General features: G+C 37.1%; 5 protein-coding genes and 1 non-coding gene across 9 annotated transcripts; 4 read left to right on the forward strand and 2 right to left on the reverse strand.

Annotated features, from left to right (window-relative positions):
• Window positions 1-1,577: 1,577 nt before the first annotated feature.
• On the forward strand, window positions 1,578-6,371 carry LOC117616079 (dihydrolipoyl dehydrogenase 1, chloroplastic-like). Its single transcript, XM_034345281.1, has 15 exons — window positions 1,578-2,114; window positions 2,727-2,873; window positions 2,999-3,133; window positions 3,329-3,437; window positions 3,553-3,677; window positions 3,978-4,103; window positions 4,188-4,268; window positions 4,625-4,687; window positions 4,785-4,859; window positions 4,940-5,018; window positions 5,129-5,229; window positions 5,407-5,520; window positions 5,625-5,738; window positions 5,840-5,911; window positions 6,011-6,371. The coding sequence occupies exons 1-15, from the start codon at window positions 1,812-1,814 to the stop codon at window positions 6,056-6,058; spliced, it is 1,692 nt and encodes a 563-aa protein (XP_034201172.1). The 5' UTR covers window positions 1,578-1,811; the 3' UTR covers window positions 6,059-6,371.
• Window positions 6,372-9,540: 3,169 nt separating this feature from the next.
• LOC117620561 (60S ribosomal protein L29-1-like) lies at window positions 9,541-10,297 on the reverse strand. Its single transcript, XM_034350668.1, has 3 exons — window positions 10,186-10,297; window positions 9,962-10,065; window positions 9,541-9,858 (listed from the first exon to the last, which is right to left on the reverse strand). The coding sequence occupies exons 2-3, from the start codon at window positions 10,061-10,063 to the stop codon at window positions 9,775-9,777; spliced, it is 186 nt and encodes a 61-aa protein (XP_034206559.1). The 5' UTR covers window positions 10,064-10,065; window positions 10,186-10,297; the 3' UTR covers window positions 9,541-9,774.
• Window positions 10,298-11,221: 924 nt separating this feature from the next.
• On the forward strand, window positions 11,222-13,830 carry LOC117637831 (GTP-binding protein SAR1A). The gene is made up of 3 exons (XM_034372869.1): window positions 11,222-11,613; window positions 11,712-11,843; window positions 13,314-13,830. Exons 1-3 carry the CDS (start codon window positions 11,485-11,487, stop codon window positions 13,632-13,634), a joined length of 582 nt encoding a protein of 193 aa, XP_034228760.1. The 5' UTR covers window positions 11,222-11,484; the 3' UTR covers window positions 13,635-13,830.
• On the forward strand, window positions 12,292-12,426 carry LOC117616909. Its single transcript, XR_004584252.1, has one exon. It is a non-coding gene; the product is annotated as a small nucleolar RNA snoR83 (small nucleolar RNA).
• Window positions 13,831-14,679: 849 nt separating the features above from the next.
• LOC117637826 (GTP-binding protein SAR1A-like) lies at window positions 14,680-16,510 on the forward strand. Its single transcript, XM_034372855.1, has 3 exons — window positions 14,680-15,131; window positions 15,233-15,364; window positions 15,873-16,510. Exons 1-3 carry the CDS (start codon window positions 15,003-15,005, stop codon window positions 16,191-16,193), a joined length of 582 nt encoding a protein of 193 aa, XP_034228746.1. The 5' UTR covers window positions 14,680-15,002; the 3' UTR covers window positions 16,194-16,510.
• A 138-nt stretch (window positions 16,511-16,648) lies between these two features.
• LOC117637799 (calmodulin-binding transcription activator 5) lies at window positions 16,649-25,477 on the reverse strand. 4 transcript variants are annotated; one of them, XM_034372835.1, is made up of 14 exons: window positions 25,188-25,477; window positions 24,980-25,102; window positions 24,110-24,235; window positions 23,512-23,627; window positions 22,562-22,650; window positions 22,380-22,425; window positions 21,829-21,967; window positions 21,051-21,152; window positions 20,904-20,953; window positions 20,295-20,711; window positions 18,793-19,487; window positions 17,856-18,402; window positions 17,117-17,425; window positions 16,649-17,030 (listed from the first exon to the last, which is right to left on the reverse strand). In XM_034372835.1, the coding sequence occupies exons 2-14, from the start codon at window positions 25,029-25,031 to the stop codon at window positions 16,983-16,985; spliced, it is 2,736 nt and encodes a 911-aa protein (XP_034228726.1). In that variant the 5' UTR covers window positions 25,032-25,102; window positions 25,188-25,477; the 3' UTR covers window positions 16,649-16,982. The 4 variants fall into 4 exon arrangements, with proteins under 4 accessions (XP_034228726.1, XP_034228710.1, XP_034228719.1 ...); XM_034372819.1 differs by having other exon boundaries at window positions 20,895-20,953; XM_034372828.1 differs by having other exon boundaries at window positions 20,895-20,953; window positions 21,829-21,961; window positions 25,188-25,356.
• Window positions 25,478-27,766: the final 2,289 nt, after the last annotated feature.

Genomic DNA, 27,766 nt, shown 5'->3' on the forward strand with positions numbered 1-27,766 from the left:
TATGCCCGTTATGCCCCTTGTTTTCATGTGAAATTACGGTGAAGCCAATGACCATAGAGTCCACGCACTATCCACGCGCTTTCTTTTGCGATCAAATCACGAGAGAGTTGGTATATCATTTGCGTTGCTCTGCCCTGAAAAGCGGGTCCCTTACCTGCCTGTAGCTGAAAGACGCACACGTTCGCTTCTGATTGGCTGCTCAAGAGTATATCACGTGTAGCTTCTAGTAACTAGCTGTGACAGAACGGAACTTCGCAACTCCTTCCGGTCGCCAAAGAACAACCGCGCAGGTTGCACCAAAATTTGTGCAACCCAGATGTATGATTAGTCTGGGACCTTTTGCTAGTTCATTTGTGTTTGTGAGGACTTGGAAAACTAAAATCTAGTTGAGATGTGACGTGGCTTATGGTGAGTGGATGGATGAGATTATACGGTTAGGATGGCAAAATGAGTGAACCTAGAGTTTGCCTTTCTCATAAAATTTCTTTATAATCATGCACTCCACCAAAAAAAACACATAATATTATTTTATAATAAAAATAAAAATGTTTCTCAAGTATTTTCTGGTATTTTCATCAAAGGAATAAGGATCCAAATAACATTTTTGTTCTTATATGCTACCAAATCTATGGGACAACATGCACTAAATTTTAGTGAGTTGCAATGTCTGTTTGGCATTACTTATTTAGAGCAAAAAGTATTTTTTTGAAAAAATTTCTTCCGCCTACAAGTTTGGTAAATTAAAAAAAGAATCTAATTTTCAATTACATGCAATGGATAATTTGCTATGTTGAATTTTGATGGTTGAATTGCATTCAACATAAGTCAATTGCAGGTTTGAGTATGAAATATGGTTTTAATGGTGTTGGTTGGTGATTGTGGTTGAGGTGAAGAAGCTGCTCTCTCTAGACTCCAGCTTGTGTTAGAGGAAGGTGCTAATTGGCAATTAACAATGAATTTTTGTGACTTTATTGTAACTTATTCTTAGAATCAATCAAATTATATGCTGTACATATAAGAAAATTCGATGAAGATAAATATCGGTGGTCCAATTAAAATGAAGATAAAGTATACTACTATTTTTTAAATTTAAAAAAAAATTGTGATCATGATTTATTTTGCAGACATTAGAGCTCAACCCGTTCAAACTAGTTAAATCAAATCAATTCGAGCGGGTTGATTAATTTTATGCTAATATAGTGTAAACTTGGACTAATATGAAGTAAATTGCAATTAGTTTGGTTTAATAAAACTTTTTATGTGCTTTTAGTAAAAACACTTCCTCAATAACTAATCTAAACAGACCAAATAAGTACAATTGAAAGTATTCCTTAAATCAAATCATACTATATAAATTATGAGAAGTTGCATCAGTTTGTTATTTTGAGAAATAAAATTCACTGGCACATTAGCTCAAAAGGAGTAATTTTGATAAGGAATTTATATTTTTTCACATTTTTACCCGTAGTCGTCACACCAGTTACCGTTATGTTGCTAATTAATTTTGACTGCGAAATGCAGGCCCAATGCGCATTTTAGCAAGCAGAGGAGAGGACAATTAACAAAAAGATAGTAGAGCCCAGAAAGACAGTGAGTTGTTCATCAGCCGCACTTTGATATATCCGCCTGCTCCTACTGCCTCTTAAGTCCTCAACGGACAATTCGAGGCTGCCTTCTCATCTCTCTTTCTTCATCCCCCCATAATTATAATAACAAACTTCCCTCTCTCTCTCTCTCTCTCTCTCTCTCATTTCCTTTCATTTGATTTCTCTCTCTTCAGATCTCTCTCTCCTCTTTCTCACATTCCCAAAATGCAGGCCTCGCTCTCTCTCCCTACCCTCTCTCCCACCATTCCCAGATCAAACTACGTCGTTCAATCAAAGCCTATCAATCTCCGCTTCTGCGGCCTCAGAAGGGAGGCCTTCGGCTTCTCGTCTCTCAGCCACTCCGATTCGCACCGAGTACGAGTCTCTGCTCCTTTGCGCTCTGCAACCGTCTCGGTCTCGGCCTCGTCATCCGCTAATGGAAGCCCTCCCAAGTCGTTCGACTACGACTTGCTCATCATCGGCGCCGGCGTCGGTGGCCACGGTGCTGCTCTTCACGCCGTCGAGAAGGTACGGAAACTGCTCACTCACCCTCCTTTATAATTTACTGAGAAATTGCGGCTCTGAGCTTTGGATTTAGCTCAATTGTCACTTTATTGGTTTTTCTTCTAGCTTAACTTCTGTTCTAGTAGCTTCGATCGTCTTTGCTTTTTGCTTAAATAGACTGTACTAGCTAGCTAGAAATGGCTGATTTCTTTCTGTCTTCGGCTGCGGTAAGTTGTTCACTCGATCAAAGGTAATGAAAATGTGCGTGGCGTGAATCTGTGTATATCTGATATCATGGCAAGAAATGCCTTAGCTACAAGCTTACAATCCATTTTAGTTTGATACTTCAAAATTAATACATAAGACTTAGAATATCTATGTGCATGTGTGTTGGTATGTAAATAAATACTGAATTTATATAACAAACTTTGCAACTATCGTGGTTGCCTTCACACAGTAACAGACAATACTGGAGTTAGAATATAAATTGAAAAATAACTACCAACATAAGACGCGGTGGGTTGTTTTTGTTAAAAATATATATAGTGCATATTCTCCTGTGTGGGGGTTTTTGGAAAAGAAAGGCTCTTGAGTTGGTATTTATTGATTTTTCTTTTCTTAACACAACAATTGCAGGGTCTGAAAACTGCCATCGTAGAAGGAGACGTGGTGGGTGGAACATGTGTTAACAGAGGATGCGTTCCGTCTAAAGCTCTTTTGGCAGTGAGTGGTCGGATGCGTGAGCTTCAGAATGAACATCACCTTAAGGCTTTAGGTTTGCAGGTAAAACATGATTCAGTGATATCAATTGTATGTACATTTATATGTATGTGCAGATACAAGACTTTATTGGTTAGTTGTGAAAACTTATGTATCTTACAGTACTGCTTTATTGTGACTTATGATAGGTTTCAGCAGCTGGGTATGACAGACAGGGAGTAGCTGATCATGCGAATAATCTTGCAACAAAAATTCGTAATAGTTTGACCAATTCAATGAATTCTCTTGGAGTGGATATACTGACAGGTGTTGGTACAATTCTGGTAAGTCATGCATTCTTTCACATTGATTTGGTATCAACACAATCAAATGTTCGCTTGCCCAGTTAAGAAATAAAGTTTGCTTTGTTACAATGCTGAGCTTGTTAGGGCATGGCTATGATTAAGTTTGAGATCTCATACAGCGCAAGTGCTGGCAAGTTTTCCTAACTTTGGTACTCTTAATACGAAACTATTCAGGGCCCACAAAAGGTGCAAATTGGATCTTCTGACAAAGTAGTAACTGCAAAAAATATAATCATCGCCACTGGTTCTGTTCCTTTTGTTCCTAAGGGTGTTGAAGTCGATGGTAAAATTTATATGTTTCCTCCTTGTTGTTATTGAATAGTTGATGAAAGCATTTTGGTCTTAGTACCATGCTTAAGGGATACCTAGTGGTGACTGACTATATGATGGATCTGCAGGGAAGACTGTAATTACAAGTGACCATGCCCTCAAATTGGAGTTTGTTCCAGAGTGGATTGCTATTGTTGGAAGTGGTTACATTGGTCTCGAGTTCAGTGATGTGTATACTGCACTTGGGAGTGAGGTAGTTCCTTTCTTTTTATTTATTTTATTTTTGTTTTTATAAATTACCTTTCATCTGGTGAATTTTTACAATTATTTTATGTTAAACTAATGAGCCAAGTCTTCCATTTGAGGAAAACGAGTTTCTATTAATTGTAGTTTTAAGGCCTTATAGCATTAAACTATGGAGACCTTGTATGGATCAATCAGTAACTTCTCCTTGTGTCTACCAATGCAATAAGACACCTTTTTATTTATTTTTGGATGATCTAGGAGTTCTTATCTCATGAGGCAGTCTAGATTAATCTTAAGTCTTTTGCAGGTTACTTTTATTGAAGCTTTAGATCAGCTTATGCCTGGTTTTGATCCAGAGATCGGGAAGTTAGCTCAGAGGGTTCTAATAAATCCACGAAAGATTGATTATCAAACTGGAGTGTTTGCATCGAAGGTCAGCTGATGTTTATTCTCTGAATTTTATACCAAGTGTTTTCAGGGTTTCTGTTTCCGTTTTTCATTCTTTGGTTTTTAATAGATCACACCAGCAAAGGATGGGAAACCAGTCACCATTGAACTAATTGATGCCAAGACCAAGGAACCAAAAGATACTCTTGAGGTAATTAATTGGATCTGTTTAAACTTATGTAACGTATCCAGAGGATATATTTTCCTGCCATTAATGGAATTTGTCATATGAATTTGATAGCAACAGCCACATACTTAGCTAGTTGAATAATACCTTTGTCAAGGAACATGTTCTCATCTGTGGAGCTTTAATTAGCTATTTATAAATTAACCTGCTGTAATTTTGTTTCTGAACTCAGGCATATGCGTGTTTTAGACTTCCCAATTGGTTCCTGAGTAGCTTGACTGGTTGCCTTATAATTACTGTAGGCATTGTTATTCCAGTTCATATGCATATAGGTTATTCAGAGGCATTTATCTGGACCTTTGTACATCCTCTTCTAACAGGTAGATGCAGCATTAATTGCAACTGGAAGGGCCCCATTCACACAAGGTCTTGGATTGGAGAATGTATGACCTCGCACTTTATATGCATCTAATTTTAGAATGTTATATATAATTATTCAGCAAACGAATAGCAATAGTTTCTGACATTGCTTTTCTACAGATTGATGTAGTAACACAACGTGGTTTTATTCCTGTTGATGAGTGCATGCGAGTAATAGATGCAAATGGCAACTTGGTACGTTGCAAATTTCCTTACGAGCATGAACCCTAGCATTAACATTATAAATTGTTTCTGATGTGAATTTTGAACATCAGGTTCCTCACCTATTTTGCATTGGTGATGCTAATGGCAAGATGATGCTTGCTCATGCAGCCAGTGCCCAAGGAATTTCAGGTTAGTGTAACCAACCTGTTTTTATTTGAACCCCTCTCTCTCTCTCTCTCTCTCTCTCTCTCTCTCTCTCACATGCACAAATAAGTGATTATCTTCAAAACCTTGTTCAGTGGTTGAACAAGTCACGGGAAGAGACCATGTACTCAATCATTTAAGCATCCCCGCAGCATGTTTCACTCATCCCGAAATCAGTATGGTCGGATTGACAGAGGTGAGTAATTTGCTAATTGACATATTCATTATTCATCATCTATGTATCACTCACAAGGTTATTCATTATTCATCATCTATGCTTTTATTTATCAGTGTTTAACATATTCGACCTTGAATTAGAGATCTTCTAGGTGTCATCATATTGGCAGTTTAACTAATCAATTACAATTTTCAGCCTCAAGCAAGGGAGAAAGCTGAAAAGGAGGGATTTGAAGTAAGTATTGCCAAGACAAGTTTCAAGGCCAACACAAAGGCCCTAGCAGAAAATGAAGGAGAGGGACTTGCTAAGGTGAAAAATATGTACTGAGTACTTGTGTCGTCAATGAATTCTCCTTTATGGTTGCTATGTACTGTGGATATTGACGATCCTGTTTCTGCTTTGTTTTAATGCAGTTGATATACAGACCAGATAACGGAGAGATACTTGGAGTCCATATATTTGGGTTACATGCTGCAGACCTCATACATGAAGCATCAAATGCAATAGCACTGGGGACACGTATTCAAGTAAATAAAGCCCGTACACTGCAAATTATGATGCGCCCCTTGTAATCTACCACTCCCAACTTTCAGTTTACTTATATTCTACTGTCTATTCGACCTTGCAGGATATCAAATTCGCAGTCCATGCACATCCAACTTTGTCTGAAGTGCTAGATGAACTTTTCAAGTCAGCAAAGGTGAGCTGCTGACTTTAACTTCTTACGTCATGCTGTGTGGCTGCACTTCTTCTTCCTGATATGTGTTTACCCACATATCTTTTTTAATTGTTGGGGCAGGTTAAAGAGCATGTTTCTAGCCCAGTAAGTGAACCAGTTGCAGTCTAAGCTTCTCAATACTCGAATATAAATTTTGAAGATATTTGCTTGTAATAGGGAGTTTCAGGAAGTTTTGTATCACAAGACAAAAGAGATCATCAACACCAGGAGAAAAGAAGCAACTTAAGGGAATCAAGGATGACTTGGCCCAAAATATTTTTCGCCTTTGTATCTTGGCTTTTTAGTTTTTTTAATGGCTTCAAGAAATACTTGCATTCGTAATTGTTTTCACATGGAAGCATTGTTTCTGTAGTTTTAGACAGCAGCTTTTATAAATAATAGAAAGTTTGCTTTTAATACGAAACCCTATTGTAATTGTCAATAGTACCATTTCCTTTTTAATATTCAAATTTAATATATTTAAAATTAAAATTTTATTTATTTTGTCAATTATTTAAAATTAAAATTAACAATCGTTTTCTAATTTGGGGAAGAAATGTGACATTATAAGTGAATCTGATTTAAATTGAAAGATACTACTTACTAAATTCTTCTGAACTCCCAAAATTCTAACATCCCTAATTAAAACAAAAATAGAAGGAAAAAGAGAAGATGAACCAATTTTATTTATTTATTTTTTTTTGGTATCGTGGGGTATAGGCTGAGTGAATCTTTGGGGTACAGGCTTAGCGCAAAGTTAAATGCAAGGTATGATTCCTACACCTGTTCTCTCACAACACACCTTACGTCCTGATCATCCAAATATTAGGTTATTGACAAAAAGAGAAAAGACCTTACTGACTAAGAGACAGGTGGATTGGGTCATAACCCAGCTAAAGAGCCCATGATGGTATTGCACCCAACAATCTTGGTCTAGCCTAGTACCTAATTTTATTTTTTTTCTTCTAAAATTTTGCTAACTGTACCGAGATGGGGCTGGATTGGTTGAACTATTGTTTTACTTAAATAGGGCCGGGTCTGTGACGTGTCCTCCTCCAGATCATTTTGGTTACCTCGAACATCTCAAGATGAAACAGAACCCACAGAATTGTACTCTCTCCCTCTCTTCCCCGGTTAGGAAAAGATCTCGTCTGAATTTTAAACTCCGAGTATGAAACATGGCTATATATAATACTAATAGCACCGTCGGTTTTGTTAAAATCATCTCATGAGCATGATGACTCATTGGAATGAGATTGACATACAATCTGAGCACCTGCTGACTCATTGAAATGAGATTACCATGAAATCATTCTATGGTTTGATTGACAAAAAATATCAACAGGATAAAAGACATTATTTGATACAAAATTTAATCCAGTAAATCCATCAATGCTAGCAATACTAGAGAGTATTGCAAAAATTGAACTCAACGAAACCCCATGAACAACAATCTTCACAAAAACCCATATGTATGATCCTACCAACCTTAACAAAAATTTATGCTTACCTAAAATGCTCGTGAAATATCAGAGAAGCTAGCATGAGCACGGACAGCCTAAACAATATCATCAACCACATAACTATACAAGCAAACTAACTTTGTGCTGATAATATAGGAAAACTCATCTATTCCAATCAAATAAAAATATTAAGAAACCATAAAGAGCAATGGAATTAAGTCAAATATTTATTGTAGTTACCTCTCACCCGAGGTACTGCATTCAAGTTCTTCATCCTCTAAGATCGCTTGTATAAAATATATAAAAAACCACTAAAAGTCTTTACATTCTCCTCTTTTAACACATGCTCACATCATTGTCACAGACACAACATCCGATTTTGATCAACTAGATAATACTATGTTAGGTATTTTATTGTAGTTACATCGATTTTTTCATATATATATTTTTGGCAAATTTATTGAGGTGATATTTATAATCACTCAAATGTTGAATTTGGTCAACTTCTTGTTGAGATTATAAAAATTCGACAATATCTCGGAGAAGGTATTTAAAATTTTCCAATTTTTGTCGTATGTAGAAGGTCATCAACAAGGGTCTAAAAATTCCAACATTTTAACATAAGCTGAAGGTTTTTCTGTGGCATATATGACATCCCTTTTTCACGCATCTATCATATCAGTAACGGTCTACAAATAAGGATACTGAGTTCTGATTAATTATTATGTATGCATTTGTATAAGGTCAAGACTCAACTAACGGTATGTTAACACAAACTCGTAGCATTGTTCTAGTTGGGTAAGATTTCGTGTTAATGCTATGCTTTAGCTGACATTAGTTACTTTGCATGTAAATGTTTGAGTTGAAAATTAGTAATTTGTGGTAGGAAAAAGCAAAGTGGACAGTGCGGTGTAAAATTTTGTTTTGTTGTCTAAGGTCGATGGTGCATCTGGTAATAGGTATTTTTCTCCTTTTCTTTTGTAAGGATGGATGGTGTAATGAGAACATTTAAACTTTGGTAAGTTACAAAAATATAAACTCCCTAAAATATAATTACATATATTACAAATTATTCTACAATTGAAAGGAAAAGATTTTTGGCGAATAACTAATTTTAATTCTTTCGGTGCGCTGCCTTCCTCGTCATAATTCTTAATTTTAATTCTTTCGGTGCGCTGCCTTCCTCGTCATAGAGAATTACCATTTTGGTTACCTCCAACATCTCAAGATGAAACAGGCCGAACTGGAGACACTAGTGGGATCACTCTTGAGAGAGAGACTAGTGGCATCCACTCGAGGGGCATTTGAAACTAGAACAAAGGGAAAAGCTGAAAAGCTATGTATAACACCATGATGAAAGGAATAGCCGTTCATCACAAAAGAGATATAGACACAAAAAATACGGTTTAAAAAAAAAAAAAATCATCTCAGGAGGATGATGACTCACTAGAATGAGATTGGCATGCAGTCTGAGCTCCTGCTGCCTAATTGAAATGAGATAGGCGTGCAATCTAAGCTCCTGCTGCCTCGTTGCAATGAGAGTGGCATGAAATCAAGAGCATGATGAATGGGGGTATACAAACTACATTCCTCAGATATTTGATCAAACTCTTTGGTTGCATTCATTTCAATCCGTTCAATTCTAACAACCAAAACTACCATAAGCATCCATGATGATTATTCTAACCCGAAAATCAACCCCATAAACAAAAACAAACAAAAAACAATTCATCATATCTTAACCGCAACTACAATCTCCGTTTATATCTTAGTAAGTCTGCAGAAAAACGTATCTACAACAGTCCAAAGAATCAAATCGGACTAAGGAACCTAGCAAGGCTACAAATTAAAGTTGTGAACCCAAATTTTAATCTGGAAAACAAATCAATGCATACTAGACAATATCCCAAAAATTAAACTCAACGAAACCCCGGATGAACAACAATCTTCACAAAAACCCAGATAAGTGATCCTAACATCATTCATAAACATTTCTGCTTACCTAAAATGCTAGTAGCATGAGCATAGACAACCTAAAACATATATCAACCACATAACTATATAAGCAACAGCGGGAAATTGAAATTCCCATGTCATTCTAATAAATGAACTTCTTGTGCTGAAATATAGGAAAACTCTTCCATTCCAATGAAAGAAAGAAACCATAAAAGAGCAATAGAATTAAGTCAAAAACTTATATCCATAACAAAAGTAGCATTTCAGGACTGCTGCTCGTACATGTAAATTGAAATGAAATCCACTAAAGTAACATCAAACTACTATGTTACTAATGACAAATTAAGCATAAAATGACATCAAAACCAAAATAACCCTAATCAGGGAAACCCCAAAAAGAGCCATGATTTGAGGTCCGCTCCCACTCTATTCTTCCTCGGTGGCTGATTCGTTCTTGGTGTTGTTGTGCTTCCTGGCGTACCTTTGGTTCCGCAGGAACTTGGGGTCCATCTAAACCCAAAATCCAATTGTTAGGGAAATAAAAACCCCAAATACAAAGCAAAATCAAAATCAAAATCAAAATTACTTAAGGGATGGAAGTTGAAATCAGTACCCCTTTGGTTGAAGTGTGGCGATGCCTCTGAGGCTTCTTGATGCCGTTCCTGTGAGCCTTGCGGGACTGGTTGTGAGCGGTGTGGTTCTTCGACTTGGCCATCTCTGCAATCACAAACCCAAATACAAACACAAGTAATTAGTAGCAGAAATGGAGCTGAGAATCAGGATAGAGCGATTGAAGTAAGAGCTTTTCTAGTTCAGAGAAGGAGAGACGGCACCAACCAGAAAGAAAACGAGGGATCTATCAGAGACGTCGATTGGGTGTTAGGGTTCTCTTTGAAGCAGCAAAATGAGAAGTTGGGCTTTATATGTGAGCTACTGGAAAAACCCTAGCTTCTGGCTCTTGTATTTTTATAATGACGAAAGTACCCTTCCATTGCCAATTGGAAAAAAAGTTCGGCTTGTGATTGGTTGGGCTGCTCGCTTAAGAGCCCAATCGTGATAAGATTGGGCTTTGTTGGTATCATCGAAAACCCAATTCCTCTTACCTTCTTTTTTTTGAGGTACTATTTTTCTTTCCCTTGTGACTTGCAGATTTTCCACAAGGTCTTGCTAAAAATTTTAAAAAAAAAAAATTGGAGAAGTTGTGGAGAGAAATTAAAGAACTATGAATAAAATCTAATTGAGAAAAAAAAAAAAAAAAGGATTGTTAACAATTATTAATCAAATCAAGTTGTGTAGTGTTTTGTTTGATTAAAGGGTTATATAATATATAAAGTTATGGCGTCTATTCACTCAAGCCCAGAAACCACATGTAATCTACATAGGGTTTTTTTTTTTTTTTTTTCGGTGGTGGTTTTGGGTTGGTATTTCAGTCGACTAATGAAAGGTAGATGCATTTTAGAAAAAATTTAAAAAAAACAAAACGATAATATAAACTACAGAGAAAAAATGTTTAGATTAAATTAAAGTAATGGATGTGCTTTCCACTATGCACTCTAGTTCGAATCTCATTCCCGTAATTTAGATTAAATTAAACTATAATTTTTTTATAAAAAAATTCTAAATAAAAGATATTTCTTACAAACGCTATCAAAGTATCATCATTTCCTTTCTATATTGCTAAAAAGGGATGTATTTCATCTTATTTTGTAAAGAGGAAAAGTAAATTAATGGTCCAAAGTCAAAACGACAGGGAGGCAAATGCAATTACAAAACAACAAGACAAGCCAATCAGATTTAGGTAAGCACATAAAAATTATTTTCCAAATTACATAATATTTCCCATACATATTTAATCAGAGTTAGGTGAGTATTTATATCAACCTCAATAGGGTGAAAATTAATCTCACATAATTCATCAAAATCACCACCATCACTTGCTTGCAGAGCCCAGAAATCCACCGGCTCCAGTTGTAACGCTGAACTGGCACACAAACGACAACACTTTACAGCCATTTAAATAAAATTTCTTTATTTCGTCATTATTTCATTAGTCTGTTTCGATCTCTGCGCTTGATTTGTTGTGGGTATTTAGTATTTCTCTCGCTAACCCACCGATCTGGTCCTTGAAAAGAAGCCATGTTCCTGGTCGACTGGTTCTATGGCGTCCTTGCCTCTCTGGGCCTGTGGCAGAAGGAGGCCAAGATTCTGTTTTTGGGCCTCGACAACGCCGGCAAGACCACGCTCCTCCACATGTTGAAGGATGAGGTTTCTCTCTTTCTCTTTTTGCATTATCATGGCTTATTTTTGTTGGGTTTTTCTTGATTTTGATAAATATGTATGTATGTGGTGATGGGTTGTTGCAGAGACTAGTGCAGCATCAGCCGACCCAGCACCCAACTTCGGAGGAATTGAGCATTGGGAAGATTAAATTCAAGGCTTTTGATTTGGGTGGCCACCAGATCGCTCGCAGAGTCTGGAAGGATTACTATGCTAAGGTGTTTAGACTCTCACCCAGTATTAGATTTGTAATACTAAGTTGTTCTAAGATTTGATTGATTATAGTTTTCAGCTGAAACATGATCTGCACATTGCTTGCTATGAATTTCGTGCTTGCACTATAAGGATGGCTGCTACCAATACGTGAATCATAATCTCTTGTTTTACTTGGGTGGTAAATTATGTTTCTGGGTTAAAAATCTCATACAATGGTACAGTTTATCAGATTTGGGAAGGATTCCTACGCAGTACAGATTGTTTCTAACTTTCATTTATTTATATATTTCGATGTCTTTCTTTGTTTTCAAATTTTTTTGGATGATTGTAGCTTTTGTTGCTTGTCTACATCATGTTTTAATGCAACTATTGGGTTTATCTCAGTAGATGGGAAAGCTGAAAGTAGGCTGATTTGTTTGCTATTGCTGGTTCGCATGTTTTGCCTTCATAATCCCAGCTAAAATTCCCTTTTGGTTATCCGATTCATGGGAGGCAAACATTTACAATGGAGATTTTGCTGAGAGCACGTTTTTTTTTTTTTTGGGTCTTTCTGGAGGTGTTTTACTTGTGTCTTTCCATACACGGTGTCCTATGAAAGCTATCATGATTCATGACTGTGGTTTGGGCTAGAGTTGATGATCTATTCTTCCATTAAGAAAACCTGGGTCTCAACGTTTTATTCTGTGGATTAACTTGACACTAATTATTTCGTAGTTTTAGAAAACAACATAGAGTATGGTTCAACACCCTAAACCATGCTTTTCTGTTTTTCTTTTCCTGTTTATTGCTGACGTATGGGAAAATGTTTTAAGTCAATTTTATATGTTTGAGACCTTTAATTCGCAAAAAGTGTAACTTATTCTTGCCATTCTGTCCTAGCTTTTCAAAATCACGCATCAACTTACATGTATTCACGCACATGCTTCCTAGTTCTTTTTCCCTTTCTAATAAATAACTTTGTAGACCTACTCCATATTTCCTAGTGGAGAAGTCAGAAGAGTGAAAAAGAGAAGACAACCGTAAGAGACTTATGAAAAGTGGAAAGTGGGTTTATGACTTATGAGCTATTCCAGACATTTGAAGATTTAGTTGAGGTTGCTTCTCTTCACAGGGGTGCCAATTTGTGTGGTGATTATATTTTGAATTAGACTTGAGGACCTCCCAAAGTAAATGCTTAGTATTTACCTTCATGCATTCAGTTTGGTTTCCCTTACACATAACAAGTACAGTCTTTATATCATCTCTGCCCTCTCACGGTTTTCATGATTGCATATGAAATTCTTATTTTTTTCCTGCACTAAGCTCTACTTTATCAAATATATAAAGTGCTATAATTCCTTTATTGCTCGAGTTTGTGATTCCTTCATTCCTGTTAGTGAATTTGAGTTATCTAGTACTTATTTGAATTGTGCCAAAGTAAATAAATGGTGCAAGTTTTTAATTCAACTTTTTATCTTCTCTGTTGTGAACAGGTGGATGCAGTGGTTTACCTGGTTGATGCATACGACAAGGATCGTTTTGCAGAATCAAAGAAGGAGCTGGATGCACTCCTTTCAGATGAGAGCCTGGCAACTGTTCCATTTCTTGTGCTGGGCAACAAGATTGACATACCCTATGCTGCTTCAGAAGAGGAGCTGCGATATCATCTAGGACTGACTAACTTCACTACTGGGAAGGGAAAAGTGAATCTTACGGACACCACTGTCCGCCCCCTAGAGGTTTTCATGTGCAGTATCGTCCGCAAGATGGGGTACGGGGATGGCTTCAAGTGGGTCTCCCAATATATCAAATAGAGAGTAGAGTAGGGGGATCCTTTTGGCGTAGTATTTGTTTGGTACTTTTTTCCTGCGAATTTGTAGTATCTGACCACAATTATAATGGAAGAGGATTTTCTTATTTGATTTTTATCAGATTGAAGGATTAAACACTCTCATCATAATATATCAATTTGTTGCAATGTTCGATTTTAAATATGTGCTTCTTGAACCAGATTCAGTGTGATTCATTTCTGATAAACTATTTACTATTTTTAAGCATTGTTTTTGGTTGAGTAGTTTCATATTCCTTTTTTCTTTTGAATTTCTTAATTGTTTGAACTATGTTTCCCTTCTAGTGATGTGTTGTACTCTACGCTTTTGTAGTACTGATTTTTTCTCTGGTTGTGCTCGTTTTGGCATGTTCTTTCTAATGAGCAAAACACCAGCCTCTTCCTAGCAGCCTCTACCCCAACCCCCTCCTCCCCACACATCCGCAGCAGTCAACCACCCACTTCTCCAGCACACACAACACCATCGATGTCTCTTTGTGTATGTCTCTCTGGAACTGACTGTGAAAAGAATACCCTGAAACTTTTATTTCCTAACAAATCTGTAAGATTTAACACGAAGAGCTGTTGAGTTGGGGGAACGCGAGGTTGTGTGGTGTATGGGTTCTCTCAAATCTCGTAGAAGCAAAGGTAATTAAAAAGAAACTCTTAAGCCAGTAGGATATAACTTTGTTGGTTGGGCTCTTTCACACTTTCACACTCACACTTTCACATTCATCTATGTAAGAAGAGGTTTGAAATCCCGAATACCCAATAAAAATTTTGTGTAAATCCTAACACAAAAATTTTGTCATTTTATAGAAAAGTGATTGACAAACACAACTTTAAAATTTTAGGGAAATAAAAAAGTGATGATCTGGCACTGGCGTTGTACCAGATAATCACCCTCAGCTCAGCATGCCCTGAGATGACTCCACGCACGCATTTTTGTCGAGGCTCCTTCCCTCCACTGACTCTACCAGTTTCCAACTCGATGGCTGACACAAAACACAACGCAATGACGCGTACCACCCAATCACATCGCTCCACGTAGGATCCGCACTCCCCAAACCGGCATTTTACGGTCACCATACGTATCCACCGGCTCCACGTCATCACCCTTCTCTCACCAAACCTCTCCGCTTACCCACCAAAGCAGTCAACACTGTCCAGCTTACGCACTCTTTGACTGTCCATAAAAATATATAATTTCCCGGAAAATCTTTCAAAATACCAACCAAAACAGAAAATTAGGATATTCCGTCACTTTTCCCTCACCTTCTTCTTTCAGAATCTGAGTTAAATTTTGTTTTCAGTGGAATTTGAAAATCTCTGTGCTTTGAATTTCTCTTCGGATATGTTTCTGGTGGATTGGTTCTATGGGGTTCTGGCGTCGCTAGGGCTATGGCAGAAAGAGGCGAAGATCTTGTTCTTAGGGCTTGATAATGCCGGAAAGACCACCTTGCTTCACATGCTCAAAGATGAGGTGCCGAGTCTCTCTCGTTCTCTGTCTTTATTTGAATTTCTTATTTGGGACGATTGCTGTTTCGTTTTGGGTTGAACAAGTTAGGGTTTTTTTGGTTGCAGAGATTAGTTCAACACCAACCGACCCAGTATCCGACCTCGGAGGAACTGAGTATAGGGCAGATTAAGTTCAAGGCCTTTGATTTGGGCGGCCATCAGATCGCTCGCAGAGTCTGGAAGGACTATTACGCCAAGGTTTAGATTTTACCCAAAATACTAATTCAAGTTCTTTGATTTTTGATATGGTAATTTAGAGTTTGATTTGATTCGTTCTTAGAAATTGTGGTTGCATGTTGGATAAAAAATGAAAAGTTTAGCATATACATGCGTGTGTATGGTATGTTTACATATGCAATGGAATGGAACCCAGTTGGAATAAAGAAATAATGGAACCCTTGGTAGTGACTAAATGAATTTTTAAGCCATCCCTTGTGTTTGTAGTCACATCCATGGGTGTGAGTGACATGCAGTGGATTTCATGTTATTTTATTCCTATTCCTAGTCCTTGAACTTGAAGTTATAGGTGCAGGGTTGCAGTCAAGAGTTTGGTTGGTTGTGATTATTATAAGCCAATTGATGGTTTTTGTCAAATTAATTTTGGGTTCTAATGGGTGATTTTCTCATAATGGGGCTTAGCCCATGATTTGTCTTTATGTGATGAGCATATATTCATAGATGATGTGCGACCTTTTTGATTGTTTAGGTGGATGCTGTAGTCTACCTGGTTGATGCTTATGACAAGGAGAGATTTGCAGAGTCAAAGAAGGAGCTCGATGCTCTTCTCTCCGACGAGTCACTTGCAAATGTCCCATTTCTCATATTGGGAAACAAGATTGACATACCTTATGCTGCCTCAGAGGATGAGCTGCGTCACCATATGGGCCTGACAAACTTCACCACAGGTAAAGGGAAGGTGAATCTGGCCGATTCCAATGTTCGCCCCCTTGAGGTGTTCATGTGCAGCATTGTCCGTAAGATGGGATACGGCGAAGGCTTCAAGTGGCTCTCTCAATACATCAATTAGGCGGAACAATGGAGAAGCAGCTGTGCCACAGGAGATGGTAGTTTTGCTGCCGCTTTTGGACTCTCCATTAGATTTGATGTTGTCTATTTCAAAGCATAGATGCTTATGTAAAGTGGATGTGTTATCTTTAGATGCATAGCAGGTTTTTGCTCTTCAATTTTAGCTTCGAAACCCAGTGTGCATTTTCTTACTGTTTCTTCTATAATGTTTTTTTATGTTCAGGATAGGTTAGTTGTGTTAGTTTTCTTACCATGTATTGGTAATTAGATTGCAGAACCAATGAATATTTACAGAATGCCTACTCTGCCTTCATGCCTCCTGTTTTTCTACCTTGCCAAGTAGTATTATCTCACAAGTGACAAGCTACCATTCAATAAGTAGGGTCTCCCACTTTCCACTGTTCAGTGTTTTTCTATGACCTGCAAGTGATCAAATGTGGACCTAACCACCAAGGCTACAACTTCAACTACCAAAAGGTAGTGCTAAGGTTCTTCATTGATTAGAACATTGACCAAATAGTATGGTGGGGAAACAGATTACACACATAAATATGAACAAGATGTGGTACTTCCACAAGAACACTAAAAACCAATAAGCACATTACGACTGACCCATTATGATACGGTCACTGAAACTAGAACCCTCCTCCCAACAATCCTAAAACGGTCTGAAAGCGTCAAAATCGCAAAACTATTTGTTCTAGGCATTTACAAGTTATACAGGCTACACAACTACACAGAGCTCCACCCGGAGTTTTTTCATTTGCCTGTCTAGACCTCAGGAATTTCTTCAACTATCCATGTTAGAGTCAGGATCCAGAAGCTCTTCGAATTCCAGCTGCAGAAGATAAAGATTTGATTGGTTAATGTATCGGCAGAATTGTACTGTAACATTGAAGGAAGAATTCTAACCAGATCACTCACCTTTGCTTCATTGTGGGTCAACTTCATCCGACTATATTCTTCTTGTGCTTTCTTTGAGCGGAACATGGCCTGAACCCGTATAACAGATCTCTCAACGCGCTCTTCAGCTTGTTTCCGGCTGGCCCGGTAGAAGTCTTCTTCTGTATCACTTTCCTGCTTCTGATCTACATCGACTTCAACTGGGGCCACATTAAGCCCACGAAGCCCTCTTCTTTTCATACGCCACCGCAAAACAGCTTTCTCAAGCACTCCAACTGACCAAAGAACTTTACGGTACTGCCTCCGCACTTGGAATCCCCGAAATGCAGCCTGCATAAAATGAAAATGCAATCAACCAATTTTTCCTGGACACTCAAGAGTTAATCCACCACTGTTACTGCATGTATTAATCACCAATTTTTAAAAAAATATATAATTCATTAACAGCCACAATGATATCATGCACCAAGAATTCACGACCAAACAAAAATCACACACCAAGAATTAGAATGGAGCGCCTTTGGGGTGGGTGGGAATCCAGTAGTACGCTCTAGTCATGGCTAATAAACCAAGTTACCTAATACAAATGAAGGTTGCTATTTGACCAATCAAATGTAAAACTGATTGACCCTATGTGAATTGACTCAAAAATGTCCTATTTAAATTTGATTTTCCAAAAGGATTTGTTTATGTCACTGTGTGGTACATACTAGCCATAATCACTTGTCAATTATGCCAGAAAGAAGGGAAGAGGCTTTACTTGAATTTTGATAGCTTGACGGCGCAAACTAAGGAATTCTTGGCGCATCTTCCAGGTACGAAACCTATATTGAATGCGGGCAGCAGCTTTGATCTTTTTTCGTGTATCATAGTTGCGAAAGGCATGTTGAATTTTCAATGCTGCAATTATACCACGTGCTTCAGCCTCTGGAGTGGAATACTGAACTGCTTTTGCCTTTAATTTTAGTGAGTTCTCCCTGAAGGCAGCCTGTATTCGCGCCGCAGCATCAGCAGCTGTCCGATAAGCTGCCAGAGTATCCTTCAGATGTATCTCGTCCTCACTGAGGTTCTCAGAGTTCCCTCCATAGTTTGAGCTAGTTTGAAGGGAACCACTAGCATTTCCAGCTACGCTCATATCCTTGAATTGTTCTACCAAAGCCTTCTCTGACAGATAAGCTGCTAAGCCATCATACCCCTTCATGGCTGCAAGATCAGCAGCAGTGCATCCACCAGGGTTTTCTGAACTGGGGTCAGTGACCAAGTTTGGCTTTGCCCCCGCAGATAAAAGAACTGCAACCATTTTCTCCCTACACATGGAGACTTTTAGCATTAAGAAAATCTCAGAAGATATAATTCCAATCTCGTCACAGAATGCATTTAAACCATTTTACTCCACGTAAATCAATTTCAGATGCATGTAAAACAAACATTCACAAAATCAATACGAGCAAGAAGATAAAAATTGTTGACATAAAGCTCAAGCTATCCTGCATGAGCAGAGGATATAGAGTTGGAAAAGTTCTACCATACAAGTATTAAAAGTTAAACAGAACACAGCAAACCTAAGTAGTGATGTAGAAGATATTTTTGAGAAAAATACAATTTAAAATAATAAGTGAGCGATAAAACCATACCTTCCACAATAATTAGAATGAAAGGTTATAAATAAAAAATATTAAAAAGAAATAATGTCATACCTTCCACAATATGCTGCCCAATGAAGGGCTGTCCATCCACGTCTATCACGAAAGTCTAATGACAAGCCTGACCACAAAAACAAGCGAACAGCCCATGTATATTCTAGAATAGCACATAAATGGATTACTCCTTGGCCATAAGCATCATATTCTTTGGTTGTAGAGCTGTCAACAACTTTCTCCAACAGCCAATCCTTTAATCTGTTCTTCAAAATGAGTTCGAACAGACCATCCTTTGCCAGTGGTAAGGGACTTTTTTTGTCTTCAACTGCCTTCATCAAACATGCCCAGCTATTAGATATGTGCGAGGTTCTGTGGGAAAACTTCTTGGCTTCTTTCAGGGCATTCAGTGATACTTTATTAGATACAATGTTAAGGCTCTTAGATGAAGAGAAAAGCAAATAAGCAAGCCGCATCTGGGCTTGGAACTCTTCCCATTTGTTCTCTTCCGAAGAAATAATTGGATCACTCAAAACAGGAGCACGATATTCGAAGTTTAGTACTAGGCTGATGGGTTTATGGCCATCAATACTCATAAAAAGGTTTACTACTCTGGGTAAATGTGGTGGTACAAAACAGCGATACACCCCAGCCTGAACAATTTCTGCATGAAGACATACGTCGCCACAAATACAGAGTAGATCGGACTTTGCAAGATGTAAATACTCTTGGTGAAAGAAGCCAGTGATTAGAATCTGCAAAAGGATTAGTTAGATGATGAAATTTATGTTGAGCAGTACAACCAGAATATTCAGGTTAATTAAAACATATAAAAGAAGGGTCATTCAAAATCAGGACAGATCAACATTTGTCATGCCAAGCTAGAGGCCTGAGAAACAGTTATGAGGGCCACCTTTTTCAACTTCGAAAAATGAAAAACAGAAGTTCATCTTCCACCAAAAGTCAAGATCCAGTTTCATGTATTTGCCTATTGACTTTATAATATTTCCTTTTTTTTTTTTTTCTTTACAGAAGGACTAGAACCTACGATATAATCCTTACCCTGCCCACCCAATCCCAATGTCACCCGAGCCAAGGCCCAAGGGCTTTATTTGTTCTTATTGATGCACTAAATAAAATATGTAGCCCATTTGGATTTAGTTCTAAAAGCACAATACTTCTGAATATTCCTGTACTAATGAACATGCACATTGATCAGATTCCAAATAATTCAATTTACCTGCCACATAAGAATCATTTATTTTGTTAAAATTTGCTTTGATATTTTAATATTTCAATATGTCACCGTGATGTTAGGTATATCACATGATTTGATATGCTTGAATATTTTTTTTTTCAACTAATATGAAATAACTTATCATTGTCAGCACAATCAAAGGATGAATATCTCTTCTTAAATACTTAAATATGAGTCGTTAAAGATTTCCTATTGGAATTTGAAGAACAAGATTTCAACTTTATTCATGAAGAACAAAAGGTGGCCATCAACAGTCAACGAATAACATAAACAATAATAAGGGGTGTAAAGCAAAGAGGAAAACCTTTGTTTTTTCGTTTGAAAAGGCCCATGCAGGTGACAGATCAGTTATATTAAATATTTGGTGAGGAACAGAAGATTGAAGATGATCAGCTGAAGGAGAAGCAAATGAATTTTGAGCAGCTATAGATGAGGATTCAAGTGCTGGGTCTTCCACTGAGCCTGGAGGGTCTGCCATGACCTGGTTTATCCACCTTCCAAAACTGTCCTGACTATGTAATCCATCATTAACCAAAACGTCCAAGGAATCACAGGTGGTCTTGGCAATAGAATCCCTTATCTGGACATTTGAATTCACATCATACTCCACTGTCGGAACATACGGACTGTCTGGAAGATTGAATTGAACGTCATCACTTCTCGAAGTTGGATTGGTTAAATCACCAAAAGCAGACATTTCAGCTGATATAACGCTGGCTCCCTGCAAATACAAACCATTTATGCAAATGAGTTGCAGCAGAACAATATGCAACGACATACAACACATGAATAATATAAGAACTAATAAAATGCCAAATGAGTATAAGAAAGAATAAATTGAAAATGTGGAAGGACTAAAATAGATAGAGAGCATAGATTTAGAATTATGAATGATTCTACTTACACCACTTACGAAGCCATTTCCTACGACTTGATTCTGCTGGTCATAGCATGAGACTATGTCTGGCACCCCAAAAGCCCACCACAGAGAGAGAATAATGGTTAATACTTTCATCATTTTGGGTTCTGCTCTAGTAATAACTGTTATCTGGTCACTTACCTCCTTTAGAATCATCTGTAATCAGAAGTTCCTCCCATTCAAGTGTATTGATATCATGGAGCCTCTTTTCATGATTCTTAACAGTCAAACCATCACCAGGCTCTGTTGATCATAAAAGAACCAAGGGTAAGAACCTTGTATATCCGTTTTCACTAAAAATAGCAAAAGGAAGTAGCAACTTAACTAAACAAGGAAAAAAAAATTAGTAAAACATCAAGAAGAATGAAAAAACAATTCTTATCATGATAAGTAATTTATCTTCTAACATCACCAAGCTCCAAATTCTGTTGTGGTTTGCCGAAATGACAGAGACTATTCCCAAAACAAATATATATCATGATAATTGGGGTATCCCTCAAATAATTTTATTTGAGGGACACCCTTTAGGGTCCCCTACAATTGTTTTTTCAACGATCCAAACCGTCTATTTTTCAAATCTTCATTCATAGACCTTCCTTGCAAAAAAATCTTGCAAATTGAAAATCATTAAGGCATCTAATTGGGACCAAAATAGATGAACACGATGCTTTAAGAAAAGACTATAATAATAACCATCTAATTGGGTGGTCAAATGGTTTCGGATTGAAATGATTTTTTGCAAAGATGATCTTTGATGGAATATCTAAAAACTAGATGGTTCAGATTATTGAAATACAATGCATGGTGGAGCCTACAAGGGTGTCCCTCAAACAAGCTTATTTGGTGGGGCCTACAAGGGTGTTTCTATATATAATATAATTTATATAAGTCATCTTGCAGAAAGTTCATATGCAGTCACCTGAAAGTTCATTTTCACCAGCACAAAATGCCGTGTTAGCCCCAGAATCAAGTTCTTCTGATAAAAGCCAAGGAGCAGATGGGTCAGAGACAGAACTAGAATTATTTGAATTCACAGGTGTGACTGGAGAACCCTGCAACTGCATGGTAAGCAAACAACAGCACAATACAAGGTTAGAAGATCTAGTTGGTTATTGAAAAAATGGCACAAAGAATTGGTTCCAGATATTGCCAAGTTCTACCACTTATGCGTGAAGGTATTACCAAGCTCTTTGTTTTATCATAAAAATAAGAAATCAAAGAGTGCCTCATGCAATTTGACAGAAGCCACAGAGTGTACAGTGTATAAAATTAGGATTAAATGTTTGCATCACACCTAATTGCTTTTCGAACAAGTTTAAATTGAAAATTGCTGAAAATTAAGAAAACAATATGCATTTCAATATTCTAAGACTGCAAACTCAATAATTCATGCGATGAAAAGGAGCGTCAACATTCTGATTGTGCTTAATCTCGAAGCACATTTAATTAAAAGAGTTATAGAAAAACCACCTCTTGTGTTTCACGGTAATGAACAAGGACTATATGTTCTAGACTCCTGCAACACGAATACAACAAAACTTTCAGTAAGACTACTCTTATGCAACAACACTTTCAGGAGTTGATTTTAGGAGATACAGGTATAAAACAATAGGGTCATCAATGGATCCAGATAAACTGTAATTATTACATACTTATCAAGCAGCCAATAACACCTCCGGACAAAGGTTGGGCTATCTTCGCCATGTGCATAGTATACATGAATCCTTTCTTCATTACCAACCTGCACCATAAAAAAATTGACAAAATTTGATGAACTGAGTCAACTGAAAATAATAATTCCATAACAAAATAAGCTATAACAATCATGGTGAAAACAAAGAATATGTTGAAACAGACAGCATCATTTGGTACATATAGGACAAAGACACCTTTTCCTTACACCCTGCCACTTTGTTACTTTTGTCTCTCAATCAAAACAGTGACCATTTTAGCAGCAAATTAACCACACACACCAAAAAAAACAAAACAAAAAAAAAAAACAGTACTTACAATAAAGGAAAAAAAATCCATAGACATGAGGCCATTTGTAGGAGGTTGGAGTATGGTGCCAAAAAAAGGGGAACTTTCAACCAAGTTTTGATTAATGAGATTTTGCAGTTGATAAAACTACTTTCAATTTTTAAACCATCAAGCACCTCATGGTCCGAGTGGGGATAGCATTTCTCTTCTGCATGTCCATGGAAAAGGAAAATTTCCATCAGACAAGTTTCAATGTAACCTTTTCAATAATCAATCTCAATCCCAACTTTGTGGGCTAGTTAAAACAATACTGATATTCAAATTCTTCAATTCTTCGAGTCCTGTCTTCTATTAATAACTTGGGGAATCCCAAACATTATGCGGGGCCATCTCTTTTATTTAGTCAGGACATATTATGTCTCCAAGAATTATAAGTTCCAGTCTAGTATAGTCACAGAAAACATTTGATGTTATCATGACAATTACAAAACTTAGAAGATAAGGCTGGAAGTGTTGGGAAAACACCATAAATTCACTGAGAAAAAATTAGTCACGGAAATATAGTTGATGCCACAAATAACACCTTAGAGAAGGGAAAAAAAAATGAACAGGGAACACTCACTTTCAAGTGTTCATGGGCTTCTTTAACTGTCTTCCCATCCTTTTTCTTCTTCCAGTTATGACCATCTTTCCTGAAGTTTCTAAGCATCTTACGGTCAAACAATACAATAGTGCCACCTGTGACATTTAGAAAAATTACCAAAATGTACAACACAACAGTTTCAGTATTTACATATCTCCTGTCAAAGTTAACACTGGCAGAAGCTGTATACTGTGTGCAAAACTGCCTTAGGCAGTGGAAGTATATTTCATGATAATGATTGTGTCTTGACTAAATAACAGTTTAATATATGTCTGACCTCATATGCAAATTGTTTTCATCTCATCACACACACATAAATGGTGAATTCTCAATTCATCAAGCTTCACGAGGACAGCATTTAATACTCACACTTATAAGAAAACTTATACCATAAGTTATCTGTAGAAACATTTTCAAGTGAATACAAGAAAGCTACTGCAAATAAAGTTGTAAGTTTCATCATGAGTTAACAATAGGAATAGTTGGTGAAATCGGATGGGGATGAAGTTGTGGTGGGGGAAAAATAATTCAACCACATGATATAATTTTCTTACAACTAACTGTAACAGATATTTACTTTTGGGCAAGTTCACTGGCTTGACATAAATGGTGAAATACTTGTAATTGTAGAGTATTGCATGAATTTCATTTGGGCGGAGCCATCTTGATTTGGCTTCCTCCATAATAGTCCCAACATCCAAATCTGTGCGTGAAACAGAACCCCCAATAAGAAAAATAACCATGTGAAATTTTACAATCTGATCAACAATCCACAGTCATAATTAGAATAGCAATAAGAACCAATACAGGCACGTAGTGACTAGAAAAATTTAACACAGGAAAACAAAGTCCGATCCAACCATCTGAACTGTACCGATATGATACCTTATCTATGTCATTTTATCTGTCCTCGTCTTATCCTTTGTTCCCAGGGCAACGTCACTCTTAAGCCTTTAAACTATCACAACTTTGCAATAGTAAAATCTAGTTTCACATTATTATTTGGCATCACAAGGCTGGCGACTTGGGAACAAATCATCCTGAGCTTTCATTCTACAAGCTCAACCAGCAACTTTGCAATTGTTACTACTACTTATCAATAAAGACAAGAAAGGAGGTTCTGTCCTTCTTGGCATTTTACATGCGTCGTTTCCTGCTCGCTTAAAATTAGCACATAAAACTACTTTTGATACCTCTTACTCATGCCAAATTCGCTTCTGGATTCACTAAAAGCACTTCCTAAATGAAAATCCAAGCTCGATGTTCTTGTTTGCTTCCATTGAACGCGTAAATTAGTTTTGAAAAAAAATGATCATCCAAAGCCAAAATTCACTTTCTTCAACAAGCAAACCAAAAAACTTTCCATTACAGGCCAAATTATACATACACAAAACCAAATAACAATTTATCTTTTAACATATAAAAAAAAAAGGGACTTCGTCCGTACCTTGCATTGTATGGAATCCATGAATCTCTGAACCCCCGAGCTGCTTTTCCATGGTCAATAAAACCACCAAGAAACCCCCAGAATGAAGAATTCTCTCACTCAAAAGCTTAAACCCATGAAAACCTAAACCCAACAGAAAATTAAGCAATAATTTCTCAAAATCAAAACAAAAACGATCAAAATCAAAACAATAACAAACTGAAATTACCTCAACAAAATCCAAGTGAAGGAGAAACGTCGGGAGCTCTAAACAGTCTTCTTCTAGCCCAGAAGCCTTCTATGATTCTCAGTTTTTTAATAACATTAAAGGCACCAGACGAAAGCAGCTGACTAATAAACAATTCTAAAAGGCAGGTCTTTTCGGCTTTTGCTGATTTAGAAAATGAAACTGGTAAATAAAAGAAAAATGTACAGGACAGGTCAGCTGCTCATCAATGCGGGTGGGTTTCTTCTGCTGGGGGTCGCAGGATAACAATTCTGCCAAGGTGGATATCGGCCGTCCATTTATTCATATGCGTCAGATCTTTACCTCTGATTTAGACAATTGTTCCATGCATGGTTTTTTTTTCCCTGAACTAGATTTATTTTTCGTTGATTAAAGTAGTTTAGAATGTGACATTCAAAAGAAAAAAGTCACCGAGGTATTTGAAATGTGCTATGACAGTCCCCCAAATACGCAACTGATTTCTAACCGTCAAGTCATATGAAATTCAACATGCTAAATTCCTGATTTTTAACGTAGGGGTGGGTGCTGCTGAAGTTAGTCCTCCTTTTTTGTTTTTGTTTTTTGTTTTTTTATATATGGATGCTGGTAAAATCCGATATCCGATGTCTGTCGGAACACTACCATGTATATGTCTTGTCTTAACACAACGTACCAACCTTTAGTGCCAAATTGCTGGTGGCGCCGTAGCCTTTTCAAACCAAAGCACACGATCACACCATAATCATAATAATTGTTAGAACTATGTAAAACTACTGACTGAATTATCTCCTCCATCATATTAGTCCCCACACTTGCCCCACCGACAGTGCATCTCATCTCATTAGAAGGGCACGTACTAGGTTTAGGTCAAATACGTGTCACACTCACAAGGCAATGGCTGGATAGATATGATTTAGGTGATTGTTCCATTCCATGCATGGTTTTCCGAGTAGAGGTGGGTTCGAACCTCTATAACTCCAACCAAACCCAAACCTAAGAGCACATTGTAGTCTTGCATAAGAAATAGATGACAAAGAACTATTAGTTTATTTAAGCGAAATAGATTTAGAGTTCACAAGGTTGGGTTTGGCTGAATTCGGACTATGACAAATAAGGACGGAATAAGGAATTTTTCAACGGATAAGCTAGTAAAAGTTAATAACTTTATATAAGAATTTTTGTAAAAATATTACTTGAACTTATACATCAATTTCAATTTATCATCTTAAAGCAAAATTTAAGAGAAATATCACTTTAATTTTTCAAAATTCATGATTTGTCATATGACTTTAACATTATTCAATTTTTCATCCATTTTCAAGGATATTTTAGTCTTCCAATATGTAAACCCTTTGTGAAGCTCCTTTTTCGAACAAAAAAATTCAGAGAAGACGAGCAATACTTTTACGCCTGAAAACACTTAGAGTTTAGGGTTTCGAATTTGTTTTGGTTGAGGAATCTCTGTGAGTTGTCCAGTTCTAGTGACTTTGGCATTGATGGCGACTCTACGCTAGAGTCACAAGGACCCTCCAAACTACGGTACAACTTTGCTTTCTACTTGGAACCCTCCAAATTAGGATTATGTTTTGAAGTGCTGTACCTTGTAAACGGGTCGTGCTAACGGGTTTTGGGTCGTATTCATGTCAATCCGTTAACTCAACTCATTAAGTTAACGGGTGACAAATACTAGATCCAAACACAACCTGTTATAATTCGCGAATATCTGACACGACTCGTTAAGAATAAAGCAGGAAGGAAAAAAAACACACCGAGATTAGCCATCAACCCCTTATCTCTGTCCTCTCCCCAAAATATCCATCTCATAAACACCACAACCACCACTCAAAACCCCAACCCACATGGACGGACAGTGAAGACTTCTTCACTGGTTCTCTCAACTTTTACATCCAAAGAAAAGAAATTTGGATTCTAAAAAGAGAGAGAAGGACATGTACTCGTGAGAAGGAAACATGGAGAGAAGAGAGAATGAAATAAATATAAATAAAGAAGACGAAAACTTGGGAAATAGTAAGAAGAAGAAAAAAAAAATAGAGAGGAAGAAGAAACTGTGCCACGGAAAGAAGAAGAAGAAAACAAGAAGAGTAAAGATAGAGAGAGGATGAAAAAAATAAATAAATAAACAAAAACAAAAAGCAAAGTGAAGACAGAGAGATTCAGTGAGAGAGAAGAAGAATAATTTTAAAAAAACAAAGTGGAGCTAGGTGGGTGTTTTAAAAAAAAAATGAATTGTGATACAAAATTACCCTTCTTAACTGGTGGATAGTGAATATTCGTGAATGGACGGCTAATGGGTTCATCCGTTTTCAACCAGACCTATTAAGCTCAACCTAAATACTGATAATTTCGTGCGAATTCGTGTCGTGTTAACGGTTCGTGTGCAACATTGCGAGGTCTAGTGCTGTAGCTTTGTGGCCTTGGTACAAATTGTAGACTTGGTCATGTTTTGAACCTATTTTGTGAACTCATTTTGCCTATTTTTGTTTTGTATATCATTTTCGAGATGATGTCTTTTGTCAATTTCTTTCTCAAATTTGAATTAGTGCCTTTGATTATTTCCCTTT

The sequence above is a fragment of the Prunus dulcis genome, chromosome 1 (genome assembly GCF_902201215.1).
Source record: "Prunus dulcis chromosome 1, ALMONDv2, whole genome shotgun sequence".
NCBI lineage: Eukaryota > Viridiplantae > Streptophyta > Magnoliopsida > Rosales > Rosaceae > Prunus > Prunus dulcis.